Source organism: Oncorhynchus nerka, linkage group LG6 (assembly GCF_034236695.1).
Source record: "Oncorhynchus nerka isolate Pitt River linkage group LG6, Oner_Uvic_2.0, whole genome shotgun sequence".
Classification (NCBI taxonomy): Eukaryota; Metazoa; Chordata; class Actinopteri; order Salmoniformes; family Salmonidae; genus Oncorhynchus; species Oncorhynchus nerka.
The window spans coordinates 1,157,088-1,176,535 of record NC_088401.1 but is presented as its reverse complement, the minus strand read 5'-3'; the positions used below and the strand labels follow the sequence as shown (position 1 = coordinate 1,176,535).

At 37.3% G+C, this 19,448-nt stretch overlaps 1 protein-coding gene across 3 annotated transcripts in view; it reads right to left on the bottom strand.

Moving 5' to 3' along the window:
- vill (villin-like) overlaps positions 1–19,448 on the bottom strand; it is an 89,590-nt gene that overhangs the window by 62,176 nt on the left and 7,966 nt on the right. For all 3 annotated transcript variants that reach the window (XM_065019202.1, XM_065019204.1, XM_065019203.1), the window contains exons 2-4: positions 15,915–15,995; positions 13,463–13,537; positions 9,614–9,807 (exon numbers count right to left, since the gene is read on the bottom strand). In XM_065019202.1, coding sequence (XP_064875274.1) covers positions 9,614–9,807; positions 13,463–13,537; positions 15,915–15,986 — 341 coding nt within the window. In that variant the 5' untranslated portion in view covers positions 15,987–15,995. The remainder of the gene's footprint in view (positions 1–9,613; positions 9,808–13,462; positions 13,538–15,914; positions 15,996–19,448) is intronic.

Here is a 19,448-nt window from a genome sequence, read left to right as displayed (position 1 = left end):
TTAGTGTTGTGTTGTTTAGTGTTGTGTTGTTTAGTGTTGTGTTGTTTAGTGTTGTTTGTTTAGTGTTGTGTTGTTTAGTGTTGTTTAGTGTTGTGTTGTTTAGTGTTGTTTAGTGTTGTGTTGTTTGTTTAGTGTTGTGTTGTTTAGTGTTGTGTTGTTTAGTGTTGTTTAGTGTTGTGTTTTAGTGTTGTGTTGTTTAGTGTTGTGTTGTTTAGTTGTTTAGTGTTGTTTAGTGTTGTGTTGTTTAGTGTTGTGTTGTTTAGTGTTGTGTTGTTTAGTGTTGTGTTGTTTAGTGTTGTTTAGTGTTGTTTTAGTGTTGTGTTGTTTAGTGTTGTGTTGTTTAGTGTTGTGTTGTTTAGTGTTGTGTTGTTTAGTGTTGTGTTGTTTAGTGTTGTTTGTGTTTGTTTAGTGTTGTGTTGTTTAGTGTTGTGTTGTTTAGTGTTGTTTAGTGTTGTGTTGTTTAGTGTTGTGTTGTTTAGTGTTGTTTAGTGTTGTGTTGTTTAGTGTTGTGTTGTTTAGTGTTGTTTAGTGTTGTGTTGTTTAGTGTTGTGTTGTTTAGTGTTGTGTTGTTTAGTGTTGTGTTGTTTAGTGTTGTGTTGTTTAGTGTTGTTTAGTGTTGTTTAGTTGTTTAGTTGTTGTTTAGTGTTGTTTAGTGTTGTGTTGTTTAGTGTTGTTGTTTAGTGTTGTTTAGTGTGTGTTGTTTAGTGTTGTGTTGTTTAGTGTTGTTTAGTGTTGTGTTGTTTAGTGTTGTGTTGTTTAGTGTTGTTTAGTGTTGTTTAGTGTTGTGTTGTTTAGTGTTGTGTTGTTTAGTGTTGTTTAGTGTTGTGTTGTTTAGTGTTGTGTTGTTTAGTGTTGTTTAGTGTTGTGTTGTTTAGTGTTGTGTTGTTTAGTGTTGTGTTGTTTAGTGTTGTGTTGTTTAGTGTTGTGTTGTTTAGTGTTGTTTAGTGTTGTGTTGTTTAGTGTTGTGTTGTTTAGTGTTGTTTAGTGTTGTGTTGTTTAGTGTTGTGTTGTTTAGTGTTGTGTTGTGTTGTTTAGTGTTGTGTTGTTTAGTGTTGTTTAGTGTTGTTTAGTTTGTGTTGTTTAGTGTTGTGTTGTTTAGTGTTGTGTTGTTTAGTGTTGTGTTGTTAGTGTTGTGTAGTGTTGTGTTGTTTAGTGTTGTGTTGTTTAGTGTTGTGTTGTTTAGTGTTGTTTGTTTAGTGTTGTGTTGTTTAGTGTTGTGTTGTTTAGTGTTGTGTTGTTTAGTGTTGTGTTTAGTGTTGTGTTGTGTTGTGTTGTTTAGTGTTGTTTGTTTAGTGTTGTGTTGTTTGTTTAGTGTTGTTTAGTGTTGTGTTGTTTAGTGTTGTGTTGTTTAGTGTTGTGTTGTATAGTGTTGTTTAGTGTTGTGTTGTTTAGTGTTGTGTTGTTTAGTGTTGTGTTGTTTAGTGTTGTGTTGTTTTGTGTTGTGTTGTGTAGTTTGTTTAGTGTTGTGTTGTTTAGTGTTGTGTTGTTTTGTGTTGTGTTGTTTGTTTAGTGTTGTGTTGTTTAGTGTTGTGTTGTTTAGTGTTGTGTTGTTTAGTGTTGTGTTGTTTAGTGTTGTGTTGTTTAGTGTTGTGTTGTTTAGTGTTGTGTTGTTTAGTGTTGTGTTGTTTAGTGTTGTTTAGTGTTGTGTTGTTTAGTGTTGTGTTGTTTAGTGTTGTGTTGTATAGTGTTGTTTAGTGTTGTGTTGTTTAGTGTTGTGTTGTATAGTGTTGTGTTGTATAGTGTTGTGTTGTTTAGTGTTGTGTTGTTTAGTGTTGTTTAGTGTTGTGTTGTTTAGTGTTGTGTTGTTTAGTGTTGTGTTGTTTAGTGTTGTGTTGTTTAGTGTTGTGTTGTTTAGTGTTGTGTTGTTTAGTGTTGTGTTGTTTAGTGTTGTGTTGTTTAGTGTTGTGTTGTTTAGTGTTGTGTTGTTTAGTGTTGTTGTTTAGTGTTGTGTTGTTTAGTGTTGTTTAGTGTTGTGTTGTTTAGTGTTGTGTTGTTTAGTGTTGTGTTGTTTAGTGTTGTGTTGTTTAGTGTTGTGTTGTTTAGTGTTGTGTTGTTTAGTGTTGTGTTGTTTAGTGTTGTGTTGTTTAGTGTTGTGTTGTTTAGTGTTGTGTTGTTTAGTGTTGTGTTGTTTAGTGTTGTGTTGTTTAGTGTTGTGTTGTTTAGTGTTGTGTTGTTTAGTGTTGTGTTGTTTAGTGTTGTGTTGTTTAGTGTTGTGTTGTTTGTGTTTGTTTAGTGTTGTGTTGTTTAGTGTTGTGTTGTTTAGTGTTGTTTAGTGTTGTGTTGTTTAGTGTTGTGTTGTTTAGTGTTGTTTAGTGTTGTGTTGTTTAGTGTTGTGTTGTTTAGTGTTGTGTTGTTTAGTGTTGTGTTGTTTAGTGTTGTGTTGTTTAGTGTTGTGTTGTTTAGTGTTGTGTTGTTTAGTGTTGTTTAGTGTTGTGTTGTTTAGTGTTGTGTTGTTTAGTGTTGTGTTGTTTAGTGTTGTGTTGTTTAGTGTTGTGTTGTTTAGTGTTGTTTAGTTTAGTGTTGTGTTGTTTAGTGTTGTGTTGTTTAGTGTTGTGTTGTTTAGTGTTGTGTTGTTTAGTGTTGTGTTGTTTAGTGTTGTGTTGTTTAGTGTTGTTTAGTGTTGTGTTGTTTAGTGTTGTTTAGTGTTGTGTTGTTTAGTGTTGTGTTGTTTAGTTTAGTGTTGTGTTTGTTTAGTGTTGTGTTGTTTAGTGTTGTGTTGTTTAGTGTTGTTTTTAGTGTTGTGTTGTTTAGTGTTGTGTTGTTTAGTGTTGTGTTGTTTAGTGTTGTGTTGTTTAGTGTTGTTTAGTGTTGTTTAGTGTTGTGTTGTTTAGTGTTGTGTTGTTTAGTGTTGTTTAGTGTTGTGTTGTGTTAGTGTTGTGTTGTTTAGTGTTGTGTTGTTTAGTGTTGTGTGTTTAGTGTTGTGTTGTTTAGTGTTTTGTTTAGTGTTGTGTTGTTTAGTGTTGTGTTGTTTAGTGTTGTGTTGTTTAGTGTTGTGTTGTTTAGTGTTGTTTGTTTAGTTGTGTTGTTTAGTGTTGTTTGTGTTGTTTAGTGTTGTGTTGTTTAGTGTTGTGTTGTTTAGTGTTGTTTAGTGTTGTGTTGTTTAGTGTTGTGTTGTTTAGTGTTGTGTTGTTTAGTGTTGTTTAGTGTTGTGTTGTTTAGTGTTGTTTAGTGTTGTGTTGTTTAGTGTTGTGTTGTTTAGTGTTGTGTTGTTTAGTGTTGTTTAGTGTTGTGTTGTTTAGTGTTGTGTTGTTTAGTGTTGTGTTGTTTAGTGTTGTGTTGTTTAGTGTTGTGTTGTTTAGTGTTGTGTTGTTTAGTGTTGTGTTGTTTAGTGTTGTTTAGTGTTGTTTAGTGTTGTGTTGTTTAGTGTTGTGTTGTTTAGTGTTGTTTAGTGTTGTGTTGTTTAGTGTTGTGTTGTTTAGTGTTGTGTTGTTTAGTGTTGTGTTGTTTAGTGTTGTGTTGTTTAGTGTTTTGTTGTTTAGTGTTGTGTTGTTTAGTGTTGTTTAGTGTTGTGTTGTTTAGTGTTGTGTTGTTTAGTGTTGTGTTGTTTAGTGTTGTGTTGTATAGTGTTGTGTTGTTTAGTGTTGTGTTGTTTAGTGTTGTGTTGTGTTGTTTAGTGTTGTGTTGTTTAGTGTTGTTTAGTGTTGTGTTGTTTAGTGTTGTTTAGTGTTGTGTTGTTTAGTGTTTTGTTGTTTAGTGTTGTGTTGTGTTGTTTAGTGTTGTGTTGTTTAGTGTTGTGTTGTTTAGTGTTGTGTTGTTTAGTGTTGTGTTGTTTAGTGTTGTGTTGTTTAGTGTTGTGTTGTATAGTGTTGTTTAGTGTTGTTTAGTGTTGTTTAGTGTTGTGTTGTATAGTGTTGTTTAGTGTTGTTTAGTGTTGTTTAGTGTTGTGTTGTTTAGTGTTGTGTTGTTTAGTGTTGTGTTGTTTAGTGTTGTGTTGTTTAGTGTTGTGTTGTTTAGTGTTGTGTTGTTTAGTGTTGTGTTGTTTAGTGTTGTGTTGTTTAGTGTTGTGTTGTTTAGTGTTGTTTAGTGTTGTGTTGTTTAGTGTTGTTTAGTGTTGTGTTGTTTAGTGTTGTATAGTGTTGTGTTGTTTAGTGTTGTGTTGTTTAGTGTTGTTTAGTGTTGTGTAGTGTTGTTTAGTGTTGTGTTGTTTAGTGTTGTGTTGTTTAGTGTTGTGTTGTTTAGTGTTGTGTTGTTTAGTGTTGTGTTGTTTAGTGTTGTGTTGTTTAGTGTTGTGTTGTTTAGTGTTGTGTTGTTTAGTGTTGTGTTGTTTAGTGTTGTGTTGTTTAGTGTTGTTTAGTGTTGTTTAGTGTTGTGTTGTTTAGTGTTGTGTTGTTTAGTGTTGTGTTGTTTAGTGTTGTGTTGTTTAGTGTTGTTTAGTGTTGTGTTGTTTAGTGTTGTGTTGTTTAGTGTTGTGTTGTTTAGTTGTGTTGTTTAGTGTTGTTTAGTGTTGTGTTGTTTAGTGTTGTGTTGTTTAGTGTTGTGTTGTTTAGTTGTTTGTTTAGTGTTGTGTTGTTTAGTGTTGTGTTGTTTAGTGTTGTTTAGTTTAGTGTTGTTTAGTGTTGTGTTGTTTAGTGTTGTGTTGTTTAGTGTTGTGTTGTTTAGTGTTGTTTTTAGTGTTGTGTTGTTTAGTGTTGTGTTGTTTAGTGTTGTTTAGTGTTGTGTTGTTTAGTGTTGTGTTGTTTAGTGTTGTGTTGTTTAGTGTTGTTTAGTGTTGTTTAGTGTTGTGTTGTTTAGTGTTGTGTTGTTTAGTGTTGTGTTGTTTAGTGTTGTTTAGTGTTGTGTTGTTTAGTGTTGTTTAGTGTTGTTTAGTGTTGTGTTGTTTAGTGTTGTTTAGTGTTGTTTAGTGTTGTGTTGTTTAGTGTTGTGTTGTTTAGTGTTGTGTTGTTTAGTGTTGTTTAGTGTTGTGTTGTTTAGTGTTGTGTTGTTTAGTGTTGTGTTGTTTAGTGTTGTGTTGTTTAGTGTTGTGTTGTTTAGTGTTGTGTTGTTTGTGTTGTTTAGTGTTGTTTAGTGTTGTGTTGTTTAGTGTTGTGTTGTTTAGTGTTGTGTTGTTTAGTGTTGTGTTGTGTAGTGTTGTGTTGTTTAGTGTTGTGTTGTATAGTGTTGTTTAGTGTTGTGTTGTTTAGTGTTGTGTTGTTTAGTGTTGTTTAGTGTTGTTTAGTGTTGTGTTGTATAGTGTTGTTTAGTGTAGTGTTGTATAGTGTTGTGTTGTTTAGTGTTGTGTTGTTTAGTGTTGTGTTGTTTAGTGTTGTGTTGTTTAGTGTTGTGTTGTTTAGTGTTGTGTTGTTTAGTGTTGTGTTGTATAGTGTTGTGTTGTTTAGTGTTGTTTTTAGTTTAGTTGTTTAGTGTTGTTTAGTGTTGTGTTGTTTATAGTGTTGTTTAGTGTTGTGTTGTTTAGTGTTGTGTTGTTTAGTGTTGTTTAGTGTTGTGTTGTTTAGTGTTGTGTTGTTTAGTGTTGTGTTGTTTAGTGTTGTGTTGTTTAGTGTTGTTTAGTGTTGTGTTGTTTAGTGTTGTGTTGTTTAGTGTTGTGTTGTTTAGTGTTGTGTTGTTTAGTGTTGTGTTGTTTAGTGTTGTGTTGTTTAGTGTTGTGTTGTTTAGTGTTGTTTAGTGTTGTGTTGTTTAGTGTTGTGTTGTTTAGTGTTGTGTTGTTTAGTGTTGTTTGTGTAGTGTTGTGTTGTTTAGTGTTGTGTTGTTTAGTGTTGTGTTGTGTAGTGTTGTTTTGTTTAGTGTTGTGTTGTTTAGTGTTGTGTTGTTTAGTGTTGTGTTGTTTAGTGTTGTGTTGTTTAGTGTTGTGTTGTTTAGTGTTGTGTTGTTTAGTGTTGTGTTGTTTGTTTAGTGTTGTGTTGTTTAGTGTTGTGTTGTTTAGTGTTGTGTTGTGTAGTGTTGTGTTGTTTAGTGTTGTTTAGTGTTGTGTTGTTTAGTGTTGTGTTGTTTAGTGTTGTGTTGTTTAGTGTTGTTTAGTGTTGTGTTGTTTAGTGTTGTGTTGTTTAGTGTTGTTTAGTGTTGTTTAGTGTTGTGTTGTTTAGTGTTGTTTAGTGTTGTGTTGTATAGTGTTGTTTAGTGTTGTGTTGTTTAGTGTTGTGTTGTTTAGTGTTGTGTTGTTTAGTGTTGTGTTGTTTAGTGTTGTGTTGTTTAGTGTTGTGTTGTTTAGTGTTGTGTTGTGTAGTGTTGTGTTGTTTAGTGTTGTTTAGTGTTGTGTTGTTTAGTGTTGTGTTGTTTAGTGTTGTGTTGTTTAGTGTTGTGTTGTTTAGTGTTGTGTTGTTTAGTGTTGTGTTGTTTAGTGTTGTTTGTTTAGTGTTGTGTTGTTTAGTGTTGTGTTGTTTAGTGTTGTGTTGTTTAGTGTTGTGTTGTTTAGTGTTGTGTTGTTTAGTGTTGTGTTGTGTTGTGTTAGTGTTGTTTGTGTTGTGTTGTTTAGTGTTGTTTAGTGTTGTGTTGTTTAGTGTTGTGTTGTTTAGTTGTGTTGTTTTGTGTTAGTGTTGTGTTGTTTAGTGTTGTTTAGTGTTGTGTTGTTTAGTGTTGTGTTGTTTAGTGTTGTTTAGTGTTGTGTTGTTTAGTGTTGTTTAGTGTTGTGTTGTTTAGTGTTGTGTTGTTTAGTGTTGTTTAGTGTTGTGTTGTTTAGTGTTGTGTTGTTTAGTGTTGTGTTGTTTAGTGTTGTGTTGTTTAGTGTTGTGTTGTTTAGTGTTGTGTTGTTTAGTGTTGTTTAGTGTTGTGTTGTTTAGTGTTGTGTTGTTTAGTGTTGTGTTGTTTAGTGTTGTGTTGTTTAGTGTTGTTTAGTGTTGTGTTGTTTAGTGTTGTGTTGTTTAGTGTTGTGTTGTTTAGTGTTGTGTTGTTTAGTGTTGTGTTGTTTAGTGTTGTTTAGTGTTGTTTAGTGTTGTGTTGTTTAGTGTTGTGTTGTTTAGTGTTGTGTTGTTTAGTGTTGTTTAGTGTTGTGTTGTTTAGTGTTGTGTTGTTTAGTGTTGTGTTGTTTAGTGTTGTGTTGTTTAGTGTTGTGTTGTTTAGTGTTGTGTTGTTTAGTGTTGTGTTGTTTAGTGTTGTGTTGTTTAGTGTTGTGTTGTTTAGTGTTGTTTAGTGTTGTGTTGTTTAGTGTTGTGTTGTATAGTGTTGTGTTGTTTAGTGTTGTGTTGTATAGTGTTGTTTAGTGTTGTTTAGTGTTGTGTTGTTTAGTGTTGTGTTGTTTAGTGTTGTGTTGTTTAGTGTTGTGTTGTTTAGTGTTGTGTTGTTTAGTGTTGTGTTGTTTAGTGTTGTGTTGTATAGTGTTGTGTTGTTTAGTGTTGTGTTGTTTAGTGTTGTGTTGTTTGTGTTGTTTAGTGTTGTGTTGTTTAGTGTTGTGTTGTTTAGTGTTGTGTTGTTTAGTGTTGTGTTGTTTAGTGTTGTTTGTTTAGTGTTGTGTTGTTTAGTGTTGTTTAGTGTTGTGTTGTTTAGTGTTGTTTAGTGTTGTGTTGTTTAGTGTTGTGTTGTTTAGTGTTGTTTGTTTAGTGTTGTGTTGTTTAGTGTTGTGTTGTTGTTTAGTGTTGTGTTGTTTAGTGTTGTGTTGTTTAGTGTTGTTTAGTGTTGTGTTGTTTAGTGTTGTTTAGTGTTGTGTTGTTTAGTGTTGTTTAGTGTTGTGTTGTTTAGTGTTGTTTAGTGTTGTGTTGTTTAGTGTTGTTTAGTGTTGTGTTGTTTAGTGTTGTGTTGTTTAGTGTTGTGTTGTTTAGTGTTGTGTTGTTTAGTGTTGTGTTGTTTAGTGTTGTGTTGTTTAGTGTTGTGTTGTTTAGTGTTGTGTTGTTTAGTGTTGTGTTGTTTAGTGTTGTGTTGTTTAGTGTTGTGTTGTTTAGTGTTGTGTTGTTTAGTGTTGTGTTGTTTAGTGTTGTTTAGTGTTGTGTTGTTTAGTGTTGTTTAGTGTTGTGTTGTTTAGTGTTGTGTTGTTTAGTGTTGTGTGTTGTTTAGTGTTGTGTTGTTTATAGTGTTGTGTTGTGTTAGTGTTGTTTAGTGTTGTGTTGTTTAGTGTTGTGTTGTTTAGTGTTGTGTTGTTTAGTGTTGTGTTGTTTAGTGTTGTGTTGTTTAGTGTTGTGTTGTTTAGTGTTGTGTTGTTTAGTGTTGTGTTGTTTAGTGTTGTTTAGTGTTGTGTTGTTTAGTGTTGTTTAGTGTTGTGTTGTTTAGTGTTGTTTGTGTTGTTTAGTGTTGTGTTGTTTAGTGTTGTTTAGTGTTGTGTTGTTTAGTGTTGTGTTGTATAGTGTTGTGTTGTTTAGTGTTGTATTAGTGTTGTGTTGTTTAGTGTTGTTTAGTGTTGTGTTGTTTAGTGTTGTTTAGTGTTGTGTTGTTTAGTGTTGTGTTGTTTAGTGTTGTGTTGTTTAGTGTTGTGTTGTTTAGTGTTGTTTAGTGTTGTGTTGTATAGTGTTGTTTAGTGTTGTGTTGTTTAGTGTTGTGTTGTTTAGTGTTGTGTTGTATAGTGTTGTGTTGTTTAGTGTTGTTTAGTGTTGTGTTGTTTAGTGTTGTTTAGTGTTGTGTTGTTTAGTGTTGTGTTGTTTAGTGTTGTGTTGTTTAGTGTTGTGTTGTTTAGTGTTGTGTTGTTTAGTGTTGTGTTGTTTAGTGTTGTTTAGTGTTGTTTGTTTGTGTTGTTTAGTGTTGTGTTGTTTAGTGTTGTGTTGTTTAGTGTTGTGTTGTTTAGTGTTGTTTAGTGTTGTGTTGTTTAGTGTTGTGTTTAGTGTTGTGTTGTTTAGTGTTGTGTTGTTTAGTGTTGTTTGTGTTGTGTTGTTTAGTGTTGTGTTGTTTAGTGTTGTGTTGTTTGTGTTGTGTTGTTTAGTGTTGTGTTGTTTAGTGTTGTTTAGTGTTGTGTTGTTTAGTGTTGTGTTGTGTGTTGTGTTGTTTAGTGTTGTTTAGTGTTGTGTTGTTTAGTGTTGTTTAGTGTTGTGTTGTTTAGTGTTGTGTTGTTGTTGTTTAGTGTTGTGTTGTTTAGTGTTGTTTAGTGTTGTGTTGTTTAGTGTTGTTTAGTGTTGTGTTGTTTAGTGTTGTGTTAGTGTTGTGTTGTTTAGTGTTGTTTAGTGTTGTGTTGTTTAGTGTTGTGTTGTTTAGTGTTGTGTTGTTTAGTGTTGTGTTGTTTAGTGTTGTGTTGTTTAGTGTTGTGTTGTTTAGTGTTGTGTTGTGTTGTTTAGTGTTGTGTAGTGTTGTTTAGTGTTGTGTTGTTTAGTGTTGTGTTGTTTAGTGTTGTGTAGTGTTGTTTAGTGTTGTGTTGTGTTGTTTAGTGTTGTGTTGTTTAGTGTTGTTTAGTGTTGTGTTGTTTAGTGTTGTGTTGTGTGGTGTGGTGTGGTGGCTTCACTGGCATCTACAGAAATGGTTTGAGTTTTGCCTCACCAAGACATGCTGAAATCGCAACTGAGTATGAATGTGCCTGCGTGTTATGTGTGTATGAGCAAATTAAGTGTGTGTTTTGGAGTGTCAGTGTGTGTGAGTGTGTGTGTAGAGTCCTGTGTGTGTGTGTAGAGTCCGGAGTGTGTGTAGAGTCCTGTGTGTGTGTAGAGTCCGGTGTGTGTGTAGAGTCCTGTGTGTGTGTAGAGTCCTGTGTGTGTGTAGAGTCCTGTGTGTGTGTGTGTGTGTAGTATAATATATGAATGATATTATTTCCATCCACTTGGTCACTCACATGAGTCCGTTCCTGAAGTAGCTCCTGAACTTGGAGGACTCTGCGGCCTGTACCTCCCTGTGCTGGACAGGACTGCCTCCCAGGAACTCATCCAGCTGAGTCACTAAGATGGCCGCCGCTCCCTGCTCATCCTGAGAGGAGGAGTTACCGATCCAGTAGTGGACGTCCATGGAGTTACTGGAGCCCTGACTCCTCTGGACACACACACGTACCAGTCAGAAGTGTGGACACACCTACTCATTATAATTTTTATTTTTTATTTTACTATATTTCTACAATGTAGAATAATAGTGAAGACATCAACATTATGAAATAACACATATGGAATCATGTAGGTACCAAAAAAAGTGTTAAACAAATAAATTTGACAATCTTTAAATGAGCCACCCCTTTGCCTTGATGACAACTTTGCACACTCTTGGCATTGACTGGTGCTGTATATAGTATTTACATATTGTATCCTGTTACACACACATACATGTACATGACATAGATACACATCGTTGAAATTGTATACTGCACACACACATATGCCATATGGGTAATTCTTGAGGCGTCATTCTTCAATTGCGGTGGTAAATGCTGTCTTTGGCACCATGTAAAAACACTTTAAAATTACAAAAATAATACATATTATATTTAACTGTTACTTTATATGAAACTGTATATAAGTCCTTTATACTGTAAAACATATTTATATGGATTATATAAACTACAGGGAGATAGCATGTTGGTGAAGTGTAGAGGTGTAGCGACATCTTTTACAGATATTTATCTAGTGTTTTGAATTCTAGACAGTGAACAAAAGTATTTAATATATTGTATAGATTTTAAAATGCAATATGTGTCCCTCAGTTCCCTTCCAGTCAGTCAACTTCAGTACAACATACTATGGGGGAGTCTCAGGACTCAGGACTCAGGACCCAGGACTCAGGACTCAGGACTCAGGACTCGGGACTCGGGACTCAGGACTCAGGACTTCGGTTGAAGGATCTACAATCACGCCTGAGAAGGCTAATGAAATCCGCACGACTCAGGACTCAGGACTCAGGACTCAGGACTTCGTTGAAGGATCTACAATCACGCCTGAGAAGGCTAATGAAATCCGCACGACTCAGGACTCAGGACTCAGGACTCAGGACTTCGTTGAAGGATCTACAATCACGCCTGAGAAGGCTAATGAAATCCGTGCCTTGCTGGAAGCCCTGATTTCCCCAGTTGATAAGCCCGAGGCTCGGATTCAATCCTTCAATTATTCCGCTCTTCACCTTAGTGTGATGGAAGCCTATTGTCGATAAGGCCCTTCCAGCGCTGAGTGCTAGCCACCCAACTGGGTGCATCTCGCAGCCTAATCCGGTTGCTTCAGGTGTCTCTATCAGGCCTACGGACCAAGGACCAGTGGTGGGAACCTTCCAGGGGCTTAGTTGTATCCTGCAAGGTGATCACAAAAGACCCATCCCCAGAGGGTGGGGTGCGATGTACGAAGGAAACACGATTCGGGGTATGTACACTTGTGCTGAGGACGCTGCATATCAATTACCCCGAGCTCTTAATGGTGGTGTATCTGGCACTCAGGCGCTTCCCCCTGGCTTCAGAACTGACTATATTTCATCAACAGACAGGGAGAGACTATGTTTCTCTCCCTCCTAACCTTGGATCCCTCCCGGGGAGCAGTGTCCACATCCTCTCACTCTGGGCGATGCATGTCCCCGGCAACTACGGTGCAGCTCTTTTATCCCAGATTTGGGACATTTTCGTTAGTGCATAGATCTTTACTGTGGAAGCGTTTGATCTCTGGTGCCAAGATAAAGGACTTGCTCCTTTTCAGAGTTCTGTGAGGGACATCCTTTGAGCAGGGGCGGGCATTCTCCACTTTAAAAGTGTACATGGCCGCTATCTCATTGGGTCAGGTGGGAGTTGACGAATCCTCACCGGGGGCCCATCCCCTGGTTGTGTGATTCCTGAAAGGTGTACGTCGTCTCAGACCAGTCTCTAAAACTATTGCGTCCACATGGGACATGGCACTGGTTTTGGAGGCACTATGTGCCCCCTTTGATCCTCTGGAATCAGTGGATCTGAATAGCCTCTTCTACAATACCTCCCTGCCCATGGCATTGGCCTCGGTTAAATGTGTTGGGGACCTCCACACGTTATCCAGTACTCAGTTCGCAACCTTTTGCTTCTGAAGAGCAACAGAGATTACATGTCCTGTGTCAGGTGCTTTACGCAAGTACATTCAACAGACCAAGGATGTTCAGCTCTGTGAACAGTCTGTTTACCTAATTGAGCTGGCGGCAGGGCGCTCCCTAAGCAGTGTTTCTTCCACTGGCATACAGCAGCAAGGGGTTACCTAGCGGTGTACGCTCCCACTCCGCCAGGGTCTGACAGCATCCCTAAGCAGTGTTTCTTCCACTGGCATATAGCAGCAAGGGGCATGGTTACCTAGCGGTGTACGCTCCCACTCCGCCAGGGTCTGACAGCATCTTGAGTGTTGTTTAAAAGGTTGACTATAGGAGATATTTTTGCTGCAGCGAGTTGGGCATCGCCACACACTGTTGTGAGGTTTTATCACTTGGATGACACTGCTCCCAGTGTATCCCATAGCGTGCTTATGGCTCTGACAGGGGAAAGTCTCCAGGCAGCGCACCGTGTGTACAATACCCAGGTCTGGGTGGTCTGCCATGGGCTGTTTTCATTTAGTATCCATTTGGGGAGTGATTATATTTTCCCATAGTATGTTGTACCGAAGTTGACTGACTGAAATAGAAAGTAACGCTATGACTATAACTACTGTTCCCTGAAGGAGGGAAACGAGGAACTCAGAAAAGATTAGCTAACGTTACGGCTTTAGCTAATGGGGATCCTAATAAAATGCACAAAAACTCCCTCGTTTGGCTCCTGGCACCTGTTCCTGGGCTTGGTGAAGAGTGGGCTTGGTGAAGAGTGGGCTGGATGAAGAGTGGGCTTGGTGAAGAGTGGGCTTGGTGAAGAGTGGGCTTGGTGAAGAGTGGTATTAAATTGAAGGACTGAATCCAAGCCTCACACTTATCAGCTGTGGAAGGCGAGGATTCCAGGGAGGCACGGATTTCTTTGGCCTCTTGTCAGGAGTGAATGTAAATCCTTCAACAGGAAGTGGCGAGAGTGCGACTCCCCATAGTATGTTGTACCTTCCCTCCTTCAGGGAACAGTAGTTACAGTCATAACGTTGCATTTTCTGTCATTGGTGTTACCACCTTGAAAATCACTGATTTCAAATATGCAGTATTTACAAGGACCTTCAGCATTTTCTCCAGTGTTATCGGGGGAGGAGTGAGTCTATGTTAAATTATCTAAATGATTAGATAATCACACCCTTTTAGTTGTGTCTACATCTAAAGTTTCACTTGGTGTTAGTCAGGGAAAAAACATTGTGAGCAAAATTATTAATTTCATTACTTTACTAAATATGTTTTACAAAATTGATGACCTTAAGAGTTGCCTCCATTTCAGGAAATACTCATTTACCTAAAATGTCGAATTAGTGTTACTACTCCTATTGGTGGCACAATGTTATCGTAATGATACAAATTATTTAAAGTCATTAAGCTTTCAAATTGTTTATTTAGAATGCGAAGATATACCCAAATACATTACAATTAATAACAAGTGTTCAAAATGCCATGACCAAATGCCACCGTAATTCAGGAACGACCCATAGATAATTTCTACAGGGTACCAGGCTAGAGGCTCAAAGGACAATGTAGCAATACTCACAGAGGACAATGTAACAATACTCACAGAGGACAATGTAGCAATACTCACAGAGGACAATGTAGCAATACTCACAGAGGACAATGTAGCAATACTCACATAGAGGACAATGTAGCAATCTCCCTCAAAGAAGTTCCCAAAAGCTTGGTCCGGTACAGGAACCATCTTCATGTTCTTAAAAACAACAAGATACTTTCAGAATATTGTATTTCAATAACAGCGTGACAGAACACCAAAGAAAACTGTCCCATCTCAGCATTGGATCTGAGACTGCTGTATAACCCAGTGGAGACTGCTGTATAACCCAGCAGAGACTGCTGTATAACCCAGTGGAGACTGCTGTATAACCCAGTGGAGACTGCTGTATAACCCAGCAGAGACTGCTGTATAACCCAGTGGAGACTGCTGTATAACCCAGTGGAGACTGCTGTATAACCCAGTGGAGACTGCTGTATAACCCAGTGGAGACTGCTGTATAACCCAGTGGAGACCGCTGTATAACCCAGTGGAGACTGCTGTATAACCCAGTGGAGACTGCTGTATAACCCAGTGGAGACTGCTGTATAACCCAGTGGAGACTGCTGTATAACCCAGTGGAGACTGCTGTATAACCCAGCGGAGACTGCTGTATAACCCAGTGGAGACTGCTGTATAACCCAGCAGAGACCGCTGTATAACCCAGTGGAGACTGCTGTATAACCCAGTGGAGACTGCTGTATAACCCAGCAGAGACCGCTGTATAACCCAGTGGAGACTGCTGTATAACCCAGTGGAGACTGCTGTATAACCCAGTGGAGACTGCTGTATAACCCAGTGGAGACTGCTGTATAACCCAGTGGAGACTGCTGTATAACCCAGTGGAGACTGCTGTATAACCCAGTGGAGACTGCTGTATAACCCAGCGGAGACCGCTGTATAACCCAGCAGAGACCGCTGTATAACCCAGTGGAGACTGCTGTATAACCCAGTGGAGACTGCTGTATAACCCAGTGGAGACTGTTGTATAACCCAGTGGAGACTGTTGTATAACCCAGTGGAGACTGTTGTATAACCCAGTGGAGACTGCTGTATAACCCAGTGGAGACTGTTGTATAACCCAGTGGAGACTGCTGTATAACCCAGTGGAGACTGCTGTATAACCCAGTGGAGACCGCTGTATAACCCAGCAGAGACCGCTGTATAACCCAGTGGAGACTGCTGTATAACCCAGTGGAGACCGCTGTATAACCCAGCAGAGACCGCTGTATAACCCAGTGGAGACTGCTGTATAACCCAGTGGAGACTGCTGTATAACCCAGTGGAGACTGCTGTATAACCCAGCAGAGACTGCTGTATAACCCAGCAGAGACTGTTGTATAACCCAGTGGAGACTGCTGTATAACCCAGTGGAGACTGCTGTATAACCCAGTGGAGACTGCTGTATAACCCAGCAGAGACCGCTGTATAACCCAGTGGAGACTGCTGTATAACCCAGCAGAGACCGCTGTATAACCCAGTGGAGACTGCTGTATAACCCAGCAGAGACTGCTGTATAACCCAGTGGAGACTGCTGTATAACCCAGTGGAGACTGCTGTATAACCCAGTGGACACCGCTGTATAACCCAGTGGAGACTGCTGTATAACCCAGTGGAGACTGCTGTATAACCCAGTGGAGACTGCTGTATAACCCAGTGGAGACTGCTGTATAACCCAGTGGAGACTGCTGTATAACCCAGTGGAGACTGTTGTATAACCCAGTGGAGACTGCTGTATAACCCAGCAGAGACCGCTGTATAACCCAGTGGAGACTGCTGTATAACCCAGTGGAGACTGCTGTATAACCCAGTGGAGACTGATGTATAACCCAGTGGAGACTGCTGTATAACCCAGTGGAGACTGCTGTATAACCCAGCAGAGACCGCTGTATAACCCAGTGGAGACTGCTGTATAACCCAGTGGAGACTGCTGTATAACCCAGCAGAGACCGCTGTATAACCCAGTGGAGACTGCTGTATAACCCAGTGGAGACTGCTGTATAACCCAGTGGAGACTGCTGTATAACCCAGCAGAGACTGTTGTATAACCCAGTGGAGACTGCTGTATAACCCAGTGGAGACTGCTGTATAACCCAGTGGAGACCGCTGTATAACCCAGTGGAGACTGCTGTATAACCCAGCAGAGACCGCTGTATAACCCAGTGGAGACTGCTGTATAACCCAGTGGAGACTGCTGTATAACCCAGCAGAGACCGCTGTATAAACAGATGTAGGATATTAATTTGATCCAGTTTGCTACAGCAGAAAAATAATCCTGCAGCAACAGGAAATGTGTATTATTAAGTAGATGGCCTTTTTGTAGGGGTTGATACATTTCTCATAAGGGAAAATCAAGTCTACAATTTCAATGTGGAAATTGCAAACATTAAAAGCCTTTTTAGACCTCAAGTAAACTAGAAGTTTAAAATGTACTGCATTGCAGAAAAGTTATCCTGCAACTGGGTGATCAAATGAAGATCCTACATCTGTTATAGTATATTACAATAGGATGTATTTTGAAAGACGTGGGACTTACATTGATGGTCCAGATCTGTAGGCCAGACTTCCTGCTGACATGCTGAAAGGCTTCTGGACTTTCTTCAGTCATTCTGCACAACTAACAACACAGTAGAGAGCTGAATGTACTGTGAATCACCTCAGAACGGTTGCTGCATGTTTACTGAGAAGTGCCTGTCTTCCACAGAGTCTTTAACCACCAAAAGCCACCAACCAAATTCGACATACACTGTAAAAAATACAATAATAAAAACCCACAAATGTAGTTGTTTCAACTAATTATTATTAAGTAACTGGTTCCACAGCTTCTTTTTGTTTACTTTTCAGACTAAGTGTTAAACTGAACCCCCCCAAAAAAATTGTTGACCCCAATTTTTCTCCAACTTGAGAAAACGTTCAATCAATCTAAAATGATGTGTTTGCTCAACCTGTCTCATGTTTATTCAATTAAACATTTATTTTTGGACATCTTAACTAAAAACAAAGCTGTGCAACTGGTTATACACAACAATAATAATTTCTAGTTGAATGAACATACTAGACAATTTGAGCAAACAGATCGTTTTACAATGGATAGATTTTTTATCTATGTTTTCTCATGTTGGAGATGTTTGGGCCAACAAAATATGGTTAACTTCAGGTAACACTTTGACCAAAAAGTTGAGTAAACCAAAAAAAAGTCTGTGGAACTAAAAGTTAGTTGAAACAAATAGATGCTGTTTTACTGTGTACATCGATAACCACCTGGGGTCATTTTGACCCCAAGAAGAAACTATTGGAAAAAGCAACAATCACAGAAAAATATCAAATTCTTTCTTATAAAAATAAACATAATTAGGCATGTAAATAATTGTATCCAAAATGTTTGTTTTTTGGAGCAGAAATCAGGAACATGTGACCTTCCATAAAAACAAACGTGTACTGTATGTCATGTCTAATTTTGCACGCCCAATTTTTTCAGTTTTTGATTTGTTAAAAAAGTTTGAAATATCCAATAAATGTCGTTCCACTTCATGATTGTGTCCCACTTGTTGTTGATTCTTCACAAAAAAATACAGTTTTATATCTTTATGTTTGAAGCCTGAAATGTGGCAAAAGGTCGCAAAGTTCAAGGGGGCCCGAATACTTTCGCAAGGCACTGTATATTCAAATAAAGATCCTATCTGCTGTAGGACTGTAGGTGGAGTTAGATGTTTTGGGCTGAGGTCAAAACACATGTTATGTCCATATTGATACAGAAACACTCAATTATTTAGATTTGGTAAGAACAAGTTGAATGAAGAATTGAATAAACCACCTCTGGGAACAAAAATATGCCTCTGGGGTCAAAATGACCCCAGTCGGTACTTTTAAGGTTAAAGGCAATATACAGTAGATATTCTGCAGTAAAGAGCCTATTATAAAAGCAAGTTATCTCATGACTGTTCTGGAGAACAGGTGGCCTAAGAACAGACAGGCCTGTCAACTTGGAGTCAACTAGCCACGATGGCAACAAACAACTACAACTTCCGCAATCAGGGGCGTGTAATTCCCCCTTCGGACAGATATCAGCACTGCCAGACAAACACACAGGGTGTCACTGAGCAAACACTATGACATATCACTATCTCATTAGTGTCACGGAAGGACTATAAAATGTCACTGACTGTAAGAATACAGCTTGCTGTACTGTATGAGAATGCAAAGGCAAAACCAAAGCAGAGAACTATGAGTGAGCTTTGATTTATGAGAACACAGCTACATGACCGCTTTATGTCAAGATAGAGGAAGCCTAGTTACTGAATTCATTCAGTGGTCATACTTACTATATACAGATAGTTAAATAGAGGAAGTCATACTTACTATATACAGATAGTTGATAGAGGAAGTCATACTATATACAGATAGTTAGATAGAGGAAGTCATACTATTTACAGATAGTTAAATAGAGGAAGTCATACTATATACAGATAGTTAGAGAGAGAAAGTCATACTATGTACAGATAGTTAGATAGAGGAAGGCATACTATATACGGATAGTTGATAGAGGAAGTCATACTTACTATATGCAGATAGTTAAAATAGAGGAAGTCATACTATATACAGATAGTTAGATAGAGGAAGTCATACTAAATACAGAAAGTTAGATAGAGGAAGTCATACTATTTACAGATAGTTAGATAGAGGAAGTCATACTATATACAGATAGTTGATAGAGGAAGTCATACTTATTATATACAGATAGTTAAATAGAGTAAGTCATACTTACTATATACAGATAGTTAAATAGAGGAAGTCATACTATTTACAGATAGTTAAATAGAGGAAGTCATACTATATACAGATAGTTAAATAGAGGAAGCCATACTTACTATATACAGATAGTTAAATAGAGGAAGTCATACTATATACAGATAGTTAAATAGAGGAAGTCATACTATATACAGATAGTTGATAGAGGAAGTCATACTATATACAGATAGTTAAATAGAGGAAGTCATACTATATACAGATAGTTAAATAGAGTAAGTCATACTTACTATATACAGATAGTTAAATAGAGGAAGTCATACTATTTACAGATAGTTAAATAGAGGAAGTCATACTATATACAGATAGTTAAATAGAGGAAGTCATACTTACTATATGCAGATAGTTAAATAGAGGAAGTCATACTTATTATATACAGATAGTTAGATAGAGGAAGTCATACTATATACAGATAGTTAGATAGAGGAAGTCATACTTACTATATACAGATAGTTAAATAGAGGAAGTCATACTTATTATATACAGATAGTTAGATAAAGGAAGTCATACTTATTATATACAGATAGTTAGATAGAGGAAGTCATACTTACTATATACAGATAGTTAAATAGAGGAAGTCATACTATATACAGATAGTTAAATAGAGGAAGTCATACTATTTACAGATAGTTAAATAGATGAAGTCATACTATATACAGATAGTTAGATAGAGGAAGTCATACTATATACATATAGTTGATAGAGGAAGTCATACTTACTATATACAGATAGTTAGATAGAGGAAGTCATACTATATACAGATAGTTGATAGAGGAAGTCATACTATATACAGATAGTTAGATAGAGGAAGTCATACTAAATACAGAAAGTTAGATAGAGGAAGTCATACTATATACAGATAGTTAGATAGAGGAAGTCATACTATTTACAGATAGTTAGATAGAGGAAGCCATGCTTACTATATACAGATAGTTAGATAGAGGAAGTCATGCTTCCTATATACAGATAGTTAGATAGAGGAAGTCATACTATATACAGATAGTTAAATAGAGGAAGTCATACTATATACAGATAGTTAAATAGAGGAAGTCATACTATATACAGATAGTTAAATAGAGGAAGTCATACTTACTATATACAGATAGTTAGATAGAGGAAGTCATACTATATACAGATAGTTAGATAGAGGAAGTCATACTATATACAGATAGTTAAATAGAGGAAGTCATACTATATACAGATAGTTAGATAGAGGAAGTCATACTATATACAGATAGTTAAATAGAGGAAGTCTTACTATATA